We start from the raw sequence: 17,076 nt of genomic DNA on the forward strand, positions 1-17,076 counted from the left end.
GCTTGCACAATATCATCTCTGCACGTTTTGTAGAGGGAAGCTTGAGCACAGAGATGAAAAGGCATTTGCCCCAGCTTCCCTTCCCAGAAAATGGCCAAGTTCAGCCTGAATCTGTCTTCTGACTCCTTGTTCATTGCTCTGTTTGTTATTCGACTTTGAAGGGGAAACAGGCTTATGTTTACACAGATAAAACAGTAAATAAATTAGTCAGTAAAATTATTAGTAAAATAGTAAAAAAATTAATCTATTTCAAGAGGGAGTATTAGTTTATTGCTGATGATATTGCTGTTTTTGCCTGTAAAATGTGCTTCCGTATAACATCTTTTTAAAAAAGTTTTTAATAAAGTTTTCTTGTTATTAAAATAATACCCATTTATTATAGAATATAGGTAAAGTATTAAAAAGTAAAACGAAAAAGCCATAATCACACTCCCTGGGACCAACCAGTGTTAACATTTTTACTTTGTGGGGGTAATTTTTACATAATTCTGAGTATACTGTATATACAATTTGTATTCTTTTTTTTTTTTTTTTTTTACTTTTTAAATTCATTGTTGTATTGGTTAGGATAAATAACACTAGCTGCCGTAACGAAGTTATCTGAGAATCTTGGTGGACTAACACAGTAAAATTTTATTTATCTCTTATACAAAGTCCAAACTGGGTCCTTCTGGTCGTTAGACAGCCTTTCCATGTAATCATTCGTGGGCCCAGGCCCCTCTGTCTCACGTCCCCACTGTTCCTTAGGCCTCAGGGTTCTCTGATAGATCCTATCAATCTGGTTCACAGTGGGGAAACGGGGAAGCGTGAAGGATCAGGATCTTGTGAGAGGTTTTCATGGGCCAGGCCTGGAGTACCATGTCGCTCCCACCCACATTCCATTGGTAGGACTGTCACATGGCCGTACCCAACCATCAGGAAGTCTGGAAAACCCAGTCTGACCACGTGCCTAGGAGGAAAAGGAAATGAATTTGTTGAACAGCTAGCCAGTGACTGGCACAATTGGAATATCACTTGTTCCAACCTTTGATAATTTTTGTAATATAATGCTTACGTCTATAGGACTTAGGTCAAATCACCCCCTCATTAAAACCCTTCAGTGGCTCCTCTTGCATTCAAAATGAAGCTCAGCATCCTTGGCATGGCTGGTAAGGTTCTGCATGGCCTTGCACCCGTCCACCTTGCCAATCACATTTCTTGCTCAGCTCCTCTTCAATGACCACTTAACAGCTTTATCGGCACTGTTTCAGGTCCTCGGATTTCCCAATCTCTTTCCTGCCTCAGGACCTTCGCACTTGCAATTTCCTCTTTCCAGGATGTTCTCCCCTTTGCTCTTGGCTCAGCTAGCTCCTTCAGGTTTCAGTGCAAATGCCACCGTCCCGGAAAGGCCCTCCTTGGCCCCCAGCCTAAATTAGGGTCTTCCTGTAGTTTTCTCTCTTGGCGCCCTGTTCTTTTCCTTTAATGTCACTGATCACAGTTTGTAATTCTCTATTTATCCATGTGTTTATTGCTTAATGTCTCTGTCTTCCACCAGACCCTATACTTCATGCAATCTAGGACCACGTTGATTTTGCTCAGTGTTTGATCTGGCGCCTGTCTGGCACATCATAGGTGCCCAACAGGACTTGCTGATTGAATGCACGTATCCTAATATTTCATCATGTGTCTGTATTAAAATTTACTTCACTTTTCCTGTACTTCTTACACATTCATTTATGCCTGATATTTTGTTGTTCTAAATAAGCCTGAGTCTCTTATTATAATAAGTGGAAGGAAAGAGGGGGAATTGCTCCACCCTTCCTGGGCCATCCACCCAGCTATCTTCTCTGGGTCCCTGCTTCCCTCCAGTGCACACAGCCCCACCTTAGGCCACCACATGCTTTGTGGAAGGTCACTACTTGTACCCTCTGAGCCGTCTGATTATGGTCCCTCAGAAAGATGCCCCTGCATCCTTATTGCCCATCCACCGAAGGCTGGCAGTGGGACAGACCCCACCTCCCATTCTACTCCTTCTCTCAGTTCCCTGCAAACCTGCTGCTCTAGGCTCTATGAGTGCATCAAACATTCCTGAATGCTTTGGTCTAACAAAAGAATTTTTGGTGTAAGAAAATATTTTAAATTGTGTGCAAAATATGGCCTCTCCTATAGCTCAAGGGGACATACAGAAAAAGAAAAAAGAGTATTTTTTAATCTTTACAGAACATGTGGGTGGATGTACTCAATTATTTGTCTGTCTCTCTTGCACATCCTGCCATCCCTGTGGAAACAGGGCATCTTCTCCTTTAAGCCTGCATCATGCAGATCTCTACCCTTTTTGCAACACCTCAGAAGCAATTTAACCCCAGTGTTTTCTCAAAGTCTACATTGTTTCTTTGAGACCAGTCCTGTCCTGGGGGGAGGGCTGGCAGCAGAACAGTCCACGATGGGCTTGGATCCCCCACACAGACATTGATGTGCTGCCCCCTCCAACAGAACTTACCAGGGTCCCCCATGGTCTTTGTAGGGGCCTAAGGAGAGCTTTCTCCTTGGTTCTCTGAAGGTTCACTGGAAAATCAACTTCCAATTAGAGAAAAGGCATTCACATTTATTTAATGTATATACATGGGAGCCTTCAGAATGAAGACCCAGAGATACAGGGGAAATTGTCCATTTTTATGCTGAGGTTCAATAAAGTCTAGACAACCGTGTAGAAACGTGATTGGACTAAAAGGCTATGATCCAATACTGATAGACTGGGGAAACCAGCAAGGCTGGTCTGTCTGGATTCTTCTTGACCTCTCTGAGCACGCATTCCTTCCTTCTGGAAGCACAGGGCTCTCTCTGGAATGGGGGTCTTATGACCTACAGTCAAATAAGGTAAGTCACATAATTTCTTCATAGCCAGTTTTTACACAGAAACTTGGAGGGAATGCTGGAGTAATATTTTTACTTTTTATGGCTAGTTTTGGAGAAAAGGGGTCCTGATTTCTCTGACCCACTTTGGGGAAGAGGGATTGGACTTTCTGTGATTGGCCCCAGAGGAGCAAGGGACTGAGAGACAGGAGGCCAGGAGAAGGTCAGAGAAAAATTTTGGCTTCTGAGGAGACTTCTGAGGCCTTCGTTTTGGAGTATTGTTTTCAGAGCCCTAACACCCTTCAACTTCCATTAACTTAAACATTTTCCTGCCAGTGTGATGTGTCAGGATAGATCTTATTTCTCACAGCACAAGTCAAATCCTCAATGAGGATGCATGCTCACACCTCCCAAAGGCAAACTTGACAGCCCAGAGATAAGAGTGCAGTCTAGAGTCATATTCAGGAAGAAAACCCTTCCCTAAGTGCACTGTGATCTGCACAGACTGAACCTCAGTGGGCCCAGGGCTCCAGAATATTAGGCGGCTGAGCCCAGCGAGTCTTCACTCAAAGTAGCTTCAGGCCCCTGCCCAGGTGTTGCCTATAATACTGGCTGAAGCATGAAAGCTGCCCTTCTTGCCTCTCTGACCCTACACCAGATCATGTTCCCAGGGAGAGTATCTCTGCCTTCCACTGTGAAATTAAAGAAGGAAAAAAAAGAGGCCCCAACAAAGGGCTTAACCTATAAGACTCATAAACTTGTTGGAGTGAATTTTACTCATGCTTAGTAGTTAAGTATTAAAGATGAACAATGAAAACAGAGAATTAGTTTTTCTAAGAGGAGACTGTTAAACCCTACTGGCTTCTGGAATCCTTAGTGTCCATTTTACTCCCCACTAACTTTTCTGGGGATTCTGAACTGACATCAGATGGGATTTTGCAGCCAGGTGCAGTGGCTCACAACTATAATCCCAGCACTTTGCAGAGGAGCCAAGGTGGGATGATCATTTGAGGCCAGAAGTTTGAGACCTGCTTGGGCAGCATACTGAGACCCCTATCTCAACAACAAATAAATTGTTTTAAAAATTAGCTGGTTGTGGTGACAAGCACCTGTGGTCCCAGCTACTCGGGAGGCTGAGGTGGAAGTATCACTTGAGCCCAGTAGCCAGAGGTTTCATTGAGCTACGATTGTACCACTACTCTCTCACCTGGGCAACAGAGCAATACCCTGTCTCAAAACCAAAAAAAAAAAAAAAAAAAAAAATGAGATTTTGCTAACTCAAGGCGTTACAATAACAGTTACCCTTCACGATAAGTTACCCTTTGCTGTGCACCATCCCTGGCTATTCTCATTTCATAATCATCTTCTTTAATTCTCAGAAACAACCCTGAGAAATTTGTATTGTTCTTACTATTTTTCAAGTAGAAGAATTGATGCTCAGAAATGCTAAATGAGCATCCAAGCTCACATAGATAGCAATGTTTACTCTTGTTGGCAAACGCCAAAACTTAGGTTTTTGTCCATAAGTTACCCTATACATTCTGAAGATTTCACTGAAGAAGAAAATACAGCTTTATGGCTCCCAATTAAACCTGAACTATTAGTTTGGATTGACTTTTATGAAACAGACTGCTTTCTTTGACATTAGCAACATCTCTTTCAGGGGAAAAAAAATCCTAATAAGTTATCCACTTTGAACTTTCCCTCCGTGATTTTATTTGTATTCCAAATCTGGTCTGTGGTCATTCTTACAAACTCCTTGGAAGTTAGAATCCATTATCAATAAACATCCAGTGGAGAAAACACAAACCACTTCAGGCATTTCAGAAGGAGATTTCATACAGGGAACTGGTTACAACTTTGTTGGAAGGGATGGTAGAGGAAAACAGGTAGAGCCCGTTGTCACAGATACAGTTCTCCGGAAAATTGCCATGCTCCTCAGGCAGGAAGAAGGAAAAGGAAAATGATGTTGCCATTGCCCCTGAAATGCCTGAAGTGGTTTTTGTTTTCTTGACTGAATGCTGATTGATAACGGATCTTACTTCCAAGGAATTTATAAAAATGACCACAGAGCAGATTTAGAATACAAATGAAATAATGGAGGGAAAGCCCAGGTACACAGGCCTCCAAGGCTCCTGCTGCTGCTGTTTCTGTTACTTTTGGTGCCCCATCTCTGGCCACTGAGCATGCAGCCAGGGGCCCCCACACTCCGATGGTTCAGGAATCAGAAGCTCTGCTGGGCCCTACAGACACCTGCAGTCACTCGTAGCTCCCCTTGCTACAACCAGAGCAGAGGAAGAAAAAAAAAAAAAAAACGCTTTTCCCTCGTGCATGCTTATGCGTTCTTTCTAATCTCCCATGACCGCTTCTCATCAGCACACCCTAAATGGAAACCAGCTGGCAGGGGATTCTGGGAAATGTGGTTTCAGGGCTTCCAGTCCCTGCCACACAGTGGAGAGTATAGTAGAGTGAGTGTGAACTGTGAGCCACCAGACAGTTATCAGCCCCCACCCCGGCCAGAGTTACCAAACTCCCTTGCCTTAGAATTAAACTCATCACCTGGATTGGTCTCGAATGAACATGATGATTCTCAGTTACAACCCTGGAATTGCACAAGACAAAAGCTTAAGGAGAGTCGTGACATTTATCTCTACATAAAGACTACATGTGCTGGGAGAAGTGCAACCTTTGTGGGAGGGAAACCAAAAAAAAAAAAAAATCCCAGCTCTCAAGCCGGGATGTTAGGAACTGAAGCTGGCCTGGCTCGCCTGGCTGAACTGCAGGCCACAGTGGCTCTGAAACTGTCTAGTGGCAGTATTGCCGCATCTGTTCCCAGCCTGCCCTGTTGCTCAGCTCCTTCAGGTGGCAGGAAAGAGCCAGCCCCAGCGACCTTTGATGACAGGGTATCTGAGACTAGATTACCCAGGAAACAGGCTCTGAGACAAAGATTTGCATACAGGAAGTTTATCAGGAAATGTTTTCCGGAACAGAAGCTGGAAGGGAGGAAGCCAAGTAGTGTTGGGCAGCGGGAGAAGTCAAAATGTGAGGCAGTGGCAATCATGAGCTCAGCCAATCCCAGGGGACCTCGGGATCCCATGGTCCTTCACAGCTGTCCTGAATCGAGGCAGCAGGGCTAGATCTATGACCCTTCACACTGACTGCTAGCTGCAGGCTGCCCCCAGGGAGGGGGCATAACCTGAACTAACATAGCTCTGACTGGGTGTAAGGCATCTCAACAGCAGCCAGATGCTAGCAGCTGGGGAGGAGGGCCTCCATCCTGAGCAGGGTATCTGGGCACACCCCTGGCATCCACCACACAGAATAAGAGGAATGGAATGGAAGACAGGCACTGCTCTGGGCTCAGTGCTCAGTCACATTCGCCATGCACTCTGAGCTGGGGAGGGACAGAGTCTGGCCATCACTCTCGCCGAAGCCACCATCCTCTCACACCTGGATTACTGAGCCAGAGCCTCCAGAGTCTCTCCTTCCACGTTTGCCACTCTACCATCCATTCTCTACCACCCCACCCTCATGGCTGTTCATTGCACGTAGAGTCATGTCCAGACACTTCGTCATGGTCTCTGGATAGAATGTGACCTGGCCCCTGTCCACCTATGCATCTGCCACCACCCTACCTCCCTCACTGCGCTCTGGCCATGCTGGCCCTTTCTGTTCCTTGAATATTCCAATCTCTTCCCCACCTGAGGGTCTTTGCCCTGGCTTTTCCCTCTGGCTGGAATATTTCCTTCTTTCCAGATAGGTCTCAGCTCTCATATAACGTCTTGAGCAGAGTCTTCCCTAACTACCCAACTAAAGCAGCTCCCTTAGTAAATTACCTGGGTGGAATGATGTGTGTGCCTGTAATCCCAAGCTGAGGCAGGAGGGTCGCCTGAGCCCAGGAGGTGGTGGCTGCAGTAAGCCGATATCGCACAACTGCACTCCAGCCTGGGTGACAGAGCGAGACCCTGTCTCAAAAAAATAAAAAATAAAAAAATGACTTCCCTCTCCCATCACCCTTTTGATCTTCCTCATAGCATTCATCGCTAACTGAAATTTCTTAAGCATTGGTGGACTTGTTTCTGCTATCCCTCCTAATCAAATAAAAAGCTCTCCAAGAGCAGGCAGCAGTCCCTAGAAGGGTATTCAGTAAGCAGTAGGTGAATATTTTTGGAATGTTGTAAATTGACCACCTTTTAATATGGAGGACACCTATTGGGTAGAATTTCTTGAGAACCACCTGACTGGCCTGTGGCCTCCCTCATACCCGGTCTTGTCAAGGCTGCCTTGGCTGGCGCAGTCGTCCTCTATCCAGTTGGCGATACTTAGGGTAGCAGGGATGGCTTTGCCAGTGAAACCCAACAGATGCCATGGTAACGCTGATGCAGACTCTCAACGTAGCCAGTTACACATCCGTGTCTCCATCAGCACTTGGTCACCCCAGTCACAGAAGCCCTCTACTTTCTCTCATCGGTAGGCAGAACGCACAGTGGCTCATGTTGTTTGGGAAGTCAGTCATTTGGGAGCTGATGATTCTGGGAGGTGAAGACATCGTGGCTGGGGGCCCAGTGGTTTCCACTTTGCCAGTTGAAATCACGTGAGAGTTGAAACTCACTTCCCAAGGACTGGAAAGCTCTCTGGTGCTTAACAACTTTTGATTTCAGCTCCCTGCTATTAAACATGTTTAAATAAAAATTACCACTGCCATTTGCTGAGCACCTGTCCTATACCAGGACCTGTGCTTGGTCCATAATTTAGAGATGTTCTGGAACTTGCCTGAGAGAGGACTGAACCCAGTTTGTGAGACACAGACGCTGGCCTACTTCCACTGTACCCCCTGAGAAATTAAGGAGAAATCAAGGAGATGGAAGGAGTTCCTGTTAGTAAAAAAGTTATTTTTAGTAAAATAAAATGTGACAGATCTTACTTCAAAGATTTGTTTTGTTCACAAAGTAAAGGGAGGCTCTTCTCACCCCCACTCCTGTATCATTCCATGGAAGCTTTGAATACCATTCCATATACTTTGTAATTTCACTAATAAAGAGTCTGCAGAATTTGTGCACATTTTAAATCTAGATGCCTGTGGAATTCTTCAAAGCTTGGCAGGAGATTGGTAAATTAGATCTCCATCTTGTCAGACAAACAAAAATTCTCTTTGTGGACGATCTTTCCCACTCAGGCAAAGTGGTCCATTTACATAAAAGTAATCCTTTTAGAAGGTGTTTTGTGATTTTCAGTTGTCCCTAGAAATAAAATCACAGCTCTCACCTTGGCTGAAGTGTTTTCACACTCCCGGGAGTTGCTTACCTTCCCCTGAATATGGAACTCGGTGGGCATTAGTTTCAAACTGATACTACTCACAGCTGTCTTCAGGGTTTCGAAAAGGTGTCCCAGTGGCCTTGGAAGGTGTTTCTCGTTCTGGGATCAGGTTGAGCAATCGCCCTTTATTCTGGAAGCCGCAGGGCCTCAGTCTTTAGGTTTCTGCCTAAGGAAAAGTGCTTCCTGCAGTTTTCTCCCACGACTTCAGTGGGACCCAGAGCATTGTCTGTGCTGTCGCCTGATGTCACAAAAGCATAAAGGTAAGAGAAAAGCAGGCTACCTTTAAAACCATTTCTTTTCCTAATTTCACAATAATGGAAAGACAGGAAGAAACTTACTTCTGGATCAAGAGCAACATGCTACAGTGAAGTAGCATGGACTTTAAAATTAAACCTGCATTTGAATCCCAGCAGCCTCGCTTAAACAATTGTGTGAAGTCCATAACCTCTCTCAGTTTCAGTTTCTTGATCTGCAAAATGGGGGTCATCCCCTCATCACTTACGTTTGGCATAAAGATTCAGTGATATAGTGTGTGTCAATTTCCTCATATGGTTGCAGAATTTTAGGTGGGATATACATCGGAAAGAAGAGATGACATTCCATCTCTAAATTCCTGGTTTATTTAGCCAAGCATTTGGAAGCCAGCAGGGCAGATGCAGAAGATGATGCTATGTTTAGCCCCCAAGGTCCCTAATGAGGGGCGCTCAGCTGCCTGTGACACTAGTCAGGTCTTGCTGGCTCAAGAAGCTTAGTTTTTTGCGGCACCATAGCTCAGTTATAATTGGGACTGACGTCACCATTCAGGAAAAACTTAGAAAAACATTCTCTGTTCGTAATAAGAAATACCAGCAGACCTCTAGCACCCTTCTGGTCCTCAAGCCAAACAGACTCAGCAACACCCCACATCTTTATGGGTGGGGCACAGGGAGCAGAGTCAGGGCCGGGCCCCACCTTTGCCATCATCTTTCCAGCACCCCAGAAGACTCCATCCCCATTATAGCACAGGACACGTGAGTGTTTAATAAATAGTCATGGTGATCATGATGATGCTTATCTTGGCTTCAATTCACATGTGTTAGTTCCATTATTGATTTTGTGCTCCTCAAATTAACCAGATAAAGTCACAACCAATTTAAAAACAATTAGTTTGATTTTCATCTGTGGTCCAGCGGGAATCTGTTTTTCCTCCAGTATTAATAATCACATTGTACAGTTAATGAATTGGTGTGAGATCAGTGGCATTCGGGCTAATGTGGCATTTCTCTTTTATTCTTGTTTGTTTTGTTTTGTTTTGTTTTGTTTTTAGGGTCAAGTTGTGTTCCGGAACGGGGAGAGAATGGGAACCATTAAATTTACTCAATTTCAAGGTAGGCATTTTGATGCTTATTCTTTCTAGCTGATAAAATTTAGATTTGGGGATGTTGTTTTATGCAATATAATACATCAAAAGGAATGCAAGTGTGATGTTCCAGATAAAAGAAAGCAGAGCCAATTGAAAATACTTATCTGAAAACATTCGTTTCAACCTATTTGGAATATTTTTTCTCAGCCACACCATGGTCAGCCCTCCATCTCCATGGGTTCCACGTCTGTTGATTCAGCCAACTGAAGACTGAAAATATTCAGGAAAAAAATAGATGATTGCATCTGTACCAAACATGGACAGACTGTTTTTTCTTGTCGTTATTCCCTAAATGATAGAGTATAACAACTATTTACATTGTATTAGGCATTGTAAGAAATCTAGAGATGATTAAAGTATATGGGAGGATGTGTGTAGCTTATAGGCAAATACTACCCCATTTTATATCAGGGACTTGGTCGTCAGGGGATTTTGGTATCCTCAAGGTATCCTGGAAGCAATCCCCCATGGATCCCTAGGGATAACCGTACTTCCCTGGCCTATTCGGTCTTCCCGCATAACTCTAAAAAGCTTTATGAGATTATGAGTGGTGGGGGTTAAGTTAGTATTCGGAGGATGTTTGCATTGATGTGGGGTTTTTGGTGTTTTTTTGTAGAGAAAGGGTCTCACTATGTTGCCCTGGCTGGAATGCAGTGGCTATCCACAGATGCGTTCGTAGCATACTGCAGCCTCGAACTCCTGGGCCCGAGCAGTCCTCCCACCTCAGCCTCCTAAGTAGCTGGGACCACAGACATGCAACAGTGCACCCAGCTGTTTTTGGTTTTGATTTTAGAAATGTTCAAACAGACTCTAACGTAGAGAGAACATTTTTTTTTTTTTTTTTTTTTTTTTTTTTTTTTTTTTTTTTTTTTTTTTTTTTTTTTTTTTTTTTTTTTTTTTTTTTTTTTTTTTTTTTGCATAATGAACCCCCATGTGCCCAATACCCAGTTTCAATCATTATCGACATTTTGCCAATCTTCTTTCATCTTTACTCACCCCATCCCCCCTTTTTTGCTGTAGTGTTTTAAAGCAGCTCCTAGACATGATCTCATCTCATTCTATAAATACTTCAGTATGCATTTCTTCTGGATAAGGACTTTTTATAATATAATCACAGTACTATTATCACACCTAAAACATTAAACAATTTTTAATATCTTTTAATTTCCCAGTCTGTGTGGATCCTCTGATCATCTCAAAGGTGTCTTCACAGATGATTTGTTGGAAAATCCACACAAATTCCACCCATTGCATCTGCTTGAAGTATCTCTTTAGTCTCTTTTCATCTATTATAACCCCCTGCTTTTTACAGGCCATTTATTTTTTGAAGAAACTGGGTCATGTGTTGAACTTTCTGTTGCTGTCAGAAGGGCCTCAGAAACCATCCAGACCAATTTCTTTGTGTGATGAGGAAGAAACAGAGGTGAAGACAGGGGCTATGTGAAGGAGCATCCTTGAGGAACAGGGCTGGGCGTTCCTTGAGGCAGACCAGTGCAGCCATTAGCAGGGTGATGAGCCAAAACGACTAGATGAACCTCTCTTCAATACAGTGTTCTTCAGCAGCCAAGTGTTTCTGGAAAACCCCGAAACAAGAGTGGGGCCTGCTGTGCCCACTGACTTTGAGTAGATCCCAGTGTCATCCAGGGGAAAGCAAGAAATTAAAGTGAGTTATTCAGATTCATTCAGACAAATCCCACCAGGACTCAGATCAATCAGGAGAGGTGTTCTTCAGCGCTATCGCACTGTAATGCAATCTTGTAGACTTACCCATTCGTCTTTCTGTGGCAGGTCATTGAAACGCATGTCAGCTCTCTGGCGTGCACAAAAGATGTAATTTTAGGCAAACGTAATTATTTTTCCATTTGTTAAGTTTTACTTCTTCATTGGTTGAACAAAGTAAGCATCTTGGCAAAGATACTTACTTTTTTTTTTTTTTTTTGAGTGATTGCAACTGAATTCTCTTGTCTCGTTTCCAGTTCTCAAAATTATATCATTCTAAGAGAGTATTTTGTAAAATAAGGATTGGCTGATCACAGCTACCAGTGCATGCCAATTGTATTGCCTTTTTTTTCATACGTTAGGTTTAAACGCCAGCTCCAGCGACTGTTTAGGCATATCTGGATTTCTAAGGAAGGCAGTACAGCAAACAGCAGCTCAGAGCTTGCGCTTTGTGGGCTGACCCACCCCAGATCCACTCACTTACTCACTGTAGAATTTCAGGCAAGCGACTTCACCTCTCTGAGCCTTGATTGTCCTCATCTGTAAAATAGGAGTATAATCCTATCTACCTTCATGGAATATGGGAAAAACTAAATGGAAAAGTATGTGTGTATATAACTATACATATAATATATTTTTACATATGCAGTATATTTTTTTCTCAGCAAGTAAGTAGCAATTATGATTAGCACCTTGTAAACATTATGACACCTTTCTGGGGCAAATTCAGGTTTTCCTGGAGTGCTGAAACCCCCGGCTGCTTTTATGTCTGCCGTTTACCCCTATAGCGGCTCCTTACACTTAATGATGTATAAGCGGTGATACAGGTCAGGGCCTTAACGATGATCTCATTCCACCAATTCATGGTACAAGTCCAGGAATTCCTGAGATCCAGGAATGAGTAGTATCCCCCAGGGACACACAGCAGGGACACACAGCAGGCTAGTGGCAGAGCTGGGACTGGACCTCAGCTTGCTCCTCTGCACATTCCCACATACGCCCAGGCACAAGTATGCTCCCCTCACTCTCTCTGCATTTATTTCCAGCTTTTCTTGAGGGTCGCAGCTGGGCCTTCCATAAAGTCCAGATGCTCCTGTTTACATGATTTTTTTTTTTTTTTTTTTTTTTTTTTGGAGACAGAGTCTCACTCTGTTGCCCAGGCTGTAGTGCAGTGGCACGATCTTGGCTCACTGCAACCTCTGCCTCCTGGGTTCGAGCGATTCTTCTGCCTCAGCCTCCTGAGTAGCTGGGACTACAGGTGTGTGCCGCCATGCCCAGCTAATTTTTGTATTTGTAGGAGAGACGGGGTTTCACCATATTGGCCAGCCTGGTCTCGAACTCCTGACCTCGCAATCTGTCCACCTCGGCCTCCCAAAGTGCTGGGATTACAGGTGTGAGCCACACTGCGCCTGGCCTACATGTTTTTTAAATAGACATTGATCCTCTTGCTCCAATAGAGGGACCTATGTTGTTTTAGGACTGAAATGAGCCACCAGAATGCAGGGGGCATGTGCATATCAACACAACAGTTGGTTTTCCAAATGTAAAGGGTTTCAGAGGTGCCTTATCTACCACGATGGATTATTGAATAGGCCGTCCAAGCTGTGTGATGAGCTGTCCAGGGAGTTAATGCCTCCAGGAGCAGCCCTGTGTCAGTGATGGATGAGAACGGGAGGATAAATACCCCAGCATCCTTTCCCCTTGGGTGAGGCAACTCCCAGGTGTGTTTGGCTCTTTTCCCAGAGCTCCCACAGTGGGACCGAACCTTGGTTGCCCACGAAGAAACCTGCTCACTCATGCACCTTGTCCTGGCTCCCTTCCCTGTCTCACTCCCCCACACCACTAACAGTGCATCCTAGGATCACCTTCCAAATAAATTGCGTGCCTTCTTCCCCTTGTCCCAGGCAGGTGCTATTCTTAGGGAGCCACCCTTGGCCGTAGGTAGGGCAGGTATTAGCATCCTGTTGGGCACACGCCTCAGGCCTGAACCCCTTTCAGCTCCAGGTTCCATGCTCCTCCCTGATGCCATGGCTGATTTTCATGACACCGCGTGTAGATGAGGATGAATACTAGAGAATTGGCTTTTTTCCCCTTAAGAGAAAAAAAGTATCCATGTTACTGCCGAAGTCTAAACATGGCTCCGAATTTGCAGCAGGGAAGGAAGTTGAGTGAAGCTGTGATTAGAGCCTTGTTTTTGCCGTTCTTAGAGAAAACTCAGCATCTGCCGCTCCAACTCACCGACCCTGCCTTCATTAGGCCTATTTGTAAGAATCTCGGGGAATGATAAGTGCTTGAATTTCACACTGCTTCTATGCAACATAAAGGGCTCAGGCTTTGGAGTTTTATATTTTGGCACCTGATCTGAAGGGAAGGGGTCTTCCTTCACTCTAACGACGTAATTGTCATTCAGAACGTACCTAGTGAAAGAGAGACTTGTCCTTCCCATTTGCAGACATTAATTACTATTTGGTCTTCAGGGTAACAGATACGGTTGTATTCAGTGCGCATTTCCTGAGCATCTGCCAGGCGTTTTACCAAGTCCTCTGGGGAAAACCAAGTTGAATAAGATACAGTCCCCGATCCTCCAGGGCTTCATAATCTCTCTGGCCGAATGCCAATGCCTATAAAAGCAGAAAGATGATTTCCCAGAACCTACTAGAATACTTTCAGGGCTAGTTTGACCCTACTTTGAGACTCTTGAGGCTGGTTTTTAATAACCTTTTCGTCTGTGAAGGCCTGCAATTGTAGCTCGCTTCACCAAGTCATGGGTCTGGAAAGGCCATTTCGTTAGATTGTCACTCAACTTGATATAATTAAGAGTGGAGTCACAGTCCATAATCCTGCAGGATATACCAGCAGGGTTGTGGACCTGCAGGAACCAAAGGACACATGGGAATGTGGACTCTCTTCCAGCCTGACCCTAGCCTTGACACCTCCCAGCCCTCATGTTCCAGGATTTACCTTTCAGGGAACCTAAAAAAGGTGACCCAAAAGACAGTATATTTTACAGATATTGGATTTCATTGAGTCATTGACCTTCCATGTTGAAGAGAGCCCTGATTCTCCTATACAACATTCCCACTGCTTGAATGCCTCCAGTGATGGGGAACTCATTCCCTCTCATGTGGAAAATACATAGGCTTGAAGCAGACGTGCCTGATCATTGGCAGACAGGCAAAGAAGCTCAGTCTCTTCGAGCCTTCATTTCAGTTAAAAATAAGTAAATAAATAGAAGGTGATCATTTTCCTTGCCTTGAGAGTGACTGAGAACCTGATGATGTGAGGCTATGATGTTCCTGTCTCAGTGACTGGCACAGAGAAGGGTCATAACAACTGTTGGCTTCCTTCTCCTCTCCTGGGCACTCTTAACAATGACCCCAGATTTACACTCTTCCCCCCAGGAATTTCTTGAGAAAAGTGCAGTTGCGCTTCTTTAGGACACAATTCACACACCTCATTTCATGGGCAGTCATTGTCATTGGTCCGTGAAACTCCCTCTTGTGTATCCATTTATCCCCCTTATTTCCCTTATTTATTCCCATATCCCACTCCTACCTCCCCTAAGGAAAGGCAAACACCCCATATTGTGTTTGTATGTGTGCTTACAAGATGCGTGTTGCCACGTACATCGGTGCCACTGGCTTAGGTATCTTCTCTGTTCAGTTTTGTTTTTTCCACTCAGCACTTTGTTTCTGAAGTCATCTCCACGGTCCTGGGTGTGCCTGTGGGCATGGCTCCTCCCTGCTCCCTGCAGGAGCCACGGTGGGGTGCATCTATCACTTCACCCATCGAGGCCCCTGGGACGGACACCCAGGTCACTTTCAACTCTCCACCCTCACAAATAGTAAATGTCCTTCTACATGTCCCTTTATGAATCCAACTGGGAATTTCCTTAGGACAGGTTTCCAAGGGCAGAATTGCTGAGTCAAAAGCTGCGTGCACATTGAACATGCCCAAAACCTGCCAGGTTGCTCTTCAGAATGGCCATGCCCATATCCATGCCCACTGGCAGAGGATTCCTGTGTCCCTACCCACCACCCACATTTGGGATTTCCTGGATCCCTCATTTTTTGACAGTCTAAAAGTATAAAGTAATATCATATTGTGACTTTAAGTATCATTTCTCTGATTCCTAATGAGTTTGGACATTTCTTTCTGTGCTTATTGGTCATTTGTTAATTGTCTGTTCTGATCCTTTGACCTTTTTTTTTTAAAAAAAAAAAAAAAAAAAAAAGACAGGGTCTCCCTTTGTTGCCTGGGGTGGAGTACAGTGGCACGATCATAGCTTATTGCAGCCTTGAACTCCCAGGTTTAACCAATCCTCCCACCTCAGCCTCCCAAGTAGCTGGAACTACAGGCGTGCACCACCATGCCTGGCTAGCTTTTTTTTTTTTTTCCTGGAGGTGGGAGTTTCACTATGTTACCCAAGCAGGTCTCAAACTCGTAGCCTGAAGAGATCTTCCCGCTGTCTCAGCCTCCCAAAGTGCTGGGATTACAGGTGTGAGCCACCACACCCAGCTCTTTGACCATTTTTACTTTGAAGTTACTGTCTTTTTCTTGTCAGTCTGCAGAAGCTCCTTATGTAATCTAGACAGCAATCCCTTATTGGCTTTAGGCTTTGCAAGTATCTTCTCCCATTCTGTCACTTGTCTGTAAACTCACTTCAAGTCCTGACTGAGCAGAAGTTCTTAATTTTGATGTAGATAAACCCTTTTGGTTTTTGTCCTAAGGTTTGTGCTTCTGAAGTTTCTCAACAATTATTTCCTGTCACTCCTAGGAAGTGACCCCCTACCTGCCAGGTGCTGGGCGGCACTGGTTGGGTATGGGGGTTGGTGGGGCTGAGTGGAGTAAGATGCGATCCTTGCCCTCAGGGAGCCCACAGCCCACCCAGTGCAATGAGCAGCAGACACAGACAACAGCAAGGTGCGATGCGTGATAAGGGATGGCACAGGCAGCTGTGGGCATTCAGAGGAGGGCACTCAGGTCTACCTGGCAGAAACTACGAAGGATATCTGAAAGCAGTGGCATCTGAGATGAATTTTTTTTTTCTTTTTTGAGATGGAGTCTTGCTCTGTTGCCCAGGCTGGAGTGCAGTGGCACAATCTCAGCCCACTGCAACCTCCATCCCAGGTTCAAGCAATTCTCCTGCCTCAGCCTCCCAAGTAGCTGGGATTACAGGCACGTGCCACCACGCCTGGCTAATTTTAGTATTTTTAGTAGAGATGGGGTTTCACCATGTTGGCCAGGCTGGTCTTGAACTCCTGACCTCATGATCTGCCCACCTCAGCCTCCCAAAGTGCTGGGATTGCAGGCATGAGCCACCACACCTGGCCCCGAGATGAATTCTGAAGGACCTGAGGGAGGTCGCCAAGAAGAAGAGAAAAAGCACTCACAGGGCCGATAGCCTATTGTGTATGACCTGGGTCCCCTCAGGTACTTAGCTCTTGCCTTTGGGCCAGTTTGCCTAGATCATGGACACATCTACCCCTGGCAGTTATTACACCCCAGGGTATTTGCTCAGTGTCCACCTAGCCTGTTAAACATCTCAAAACGAAGGTCAGTTAACTAAACGTATGAAAAATGTGGCAATGGCATATTGTTTGTGACAGTAGAGCACAAAGTCCATCTCTGTTCTGTGCTGCTGAGGGGTGCTGCTGGGAGAGGGAGAGGAAGCAGATTAGGATGGGGTGAAAGTGAAAAATCACTTCCTGAGAAATGGCTGTTCATCCTGGGGAAGAGTAGAGTTGAGGCCCGTGGTCGCCAGGTTCCAAGTCCGAAAGACAGTCAGGAGCAGGAGCCAAAGTGAC

General features: G+C 44.9%; 2 protein-coding genes across 2 annotated transcripts in view; both read left to right on the plus strand.

The window, feature by feature from the left end:
• GABBR2 (gamma-aminobutyric acid type B receptor subunit 2) overlaps window positions 1-17,076 on the plus strand; it is a 419,555-nt gene that overhangs the window by 291,068 nt on the left and 111,411 nt on the right. The window contains exon 8 of the mRNA XM_050762091.1: window positions 9,455-9,515. Coding sequence (XP_050618048.1) covers window positions 9,455-9,515 — 61 coding nt within the window. The remainder of the gene's footprint in view (window positions 1-9,454; window positions 9,516-17,076) is intronic.
• Window positions 526-6,043, plus strand: LOC126938081 (uncharacterized). Its single transcript, XM_050762225.1, has one exon. It carries the CDS (start codon window positions 5,019-5,021, stop codon window positions 5,967-5,969), a length of 951 nt encoding a protein of 316 aa, XP_050618182.1. The 5' UTR covers window positions 526-5,018; the 3' UTR covers window positions 5,970-6,043.

This window comes from Macaca thibetana, chromosome 15 (genome assembly GCF_024542745.1).
Source record: "Macaca thibetana thibetana isolate TM-01 chromosome 15, ASM2454274v1, whole genome shotgun sequence".
In the NCBI taxonomy this organism is placed as follows: domain Eukaryota; kingdom Metazoa; phylum Chordata; class Mammalia; order Primates; family Cercopithecidae; genus Macaca; species Macaca thibetana.

Excerpts from the sequence above, each read along its gene's own strand:
- LOC126938081 (XM_050762225.1), top strand. The coding sequence starts at position 5,019 with ATGCAGCCAGGGGCCCCCACACTCCGATGGTTCAGGAATCAGAAGCTC.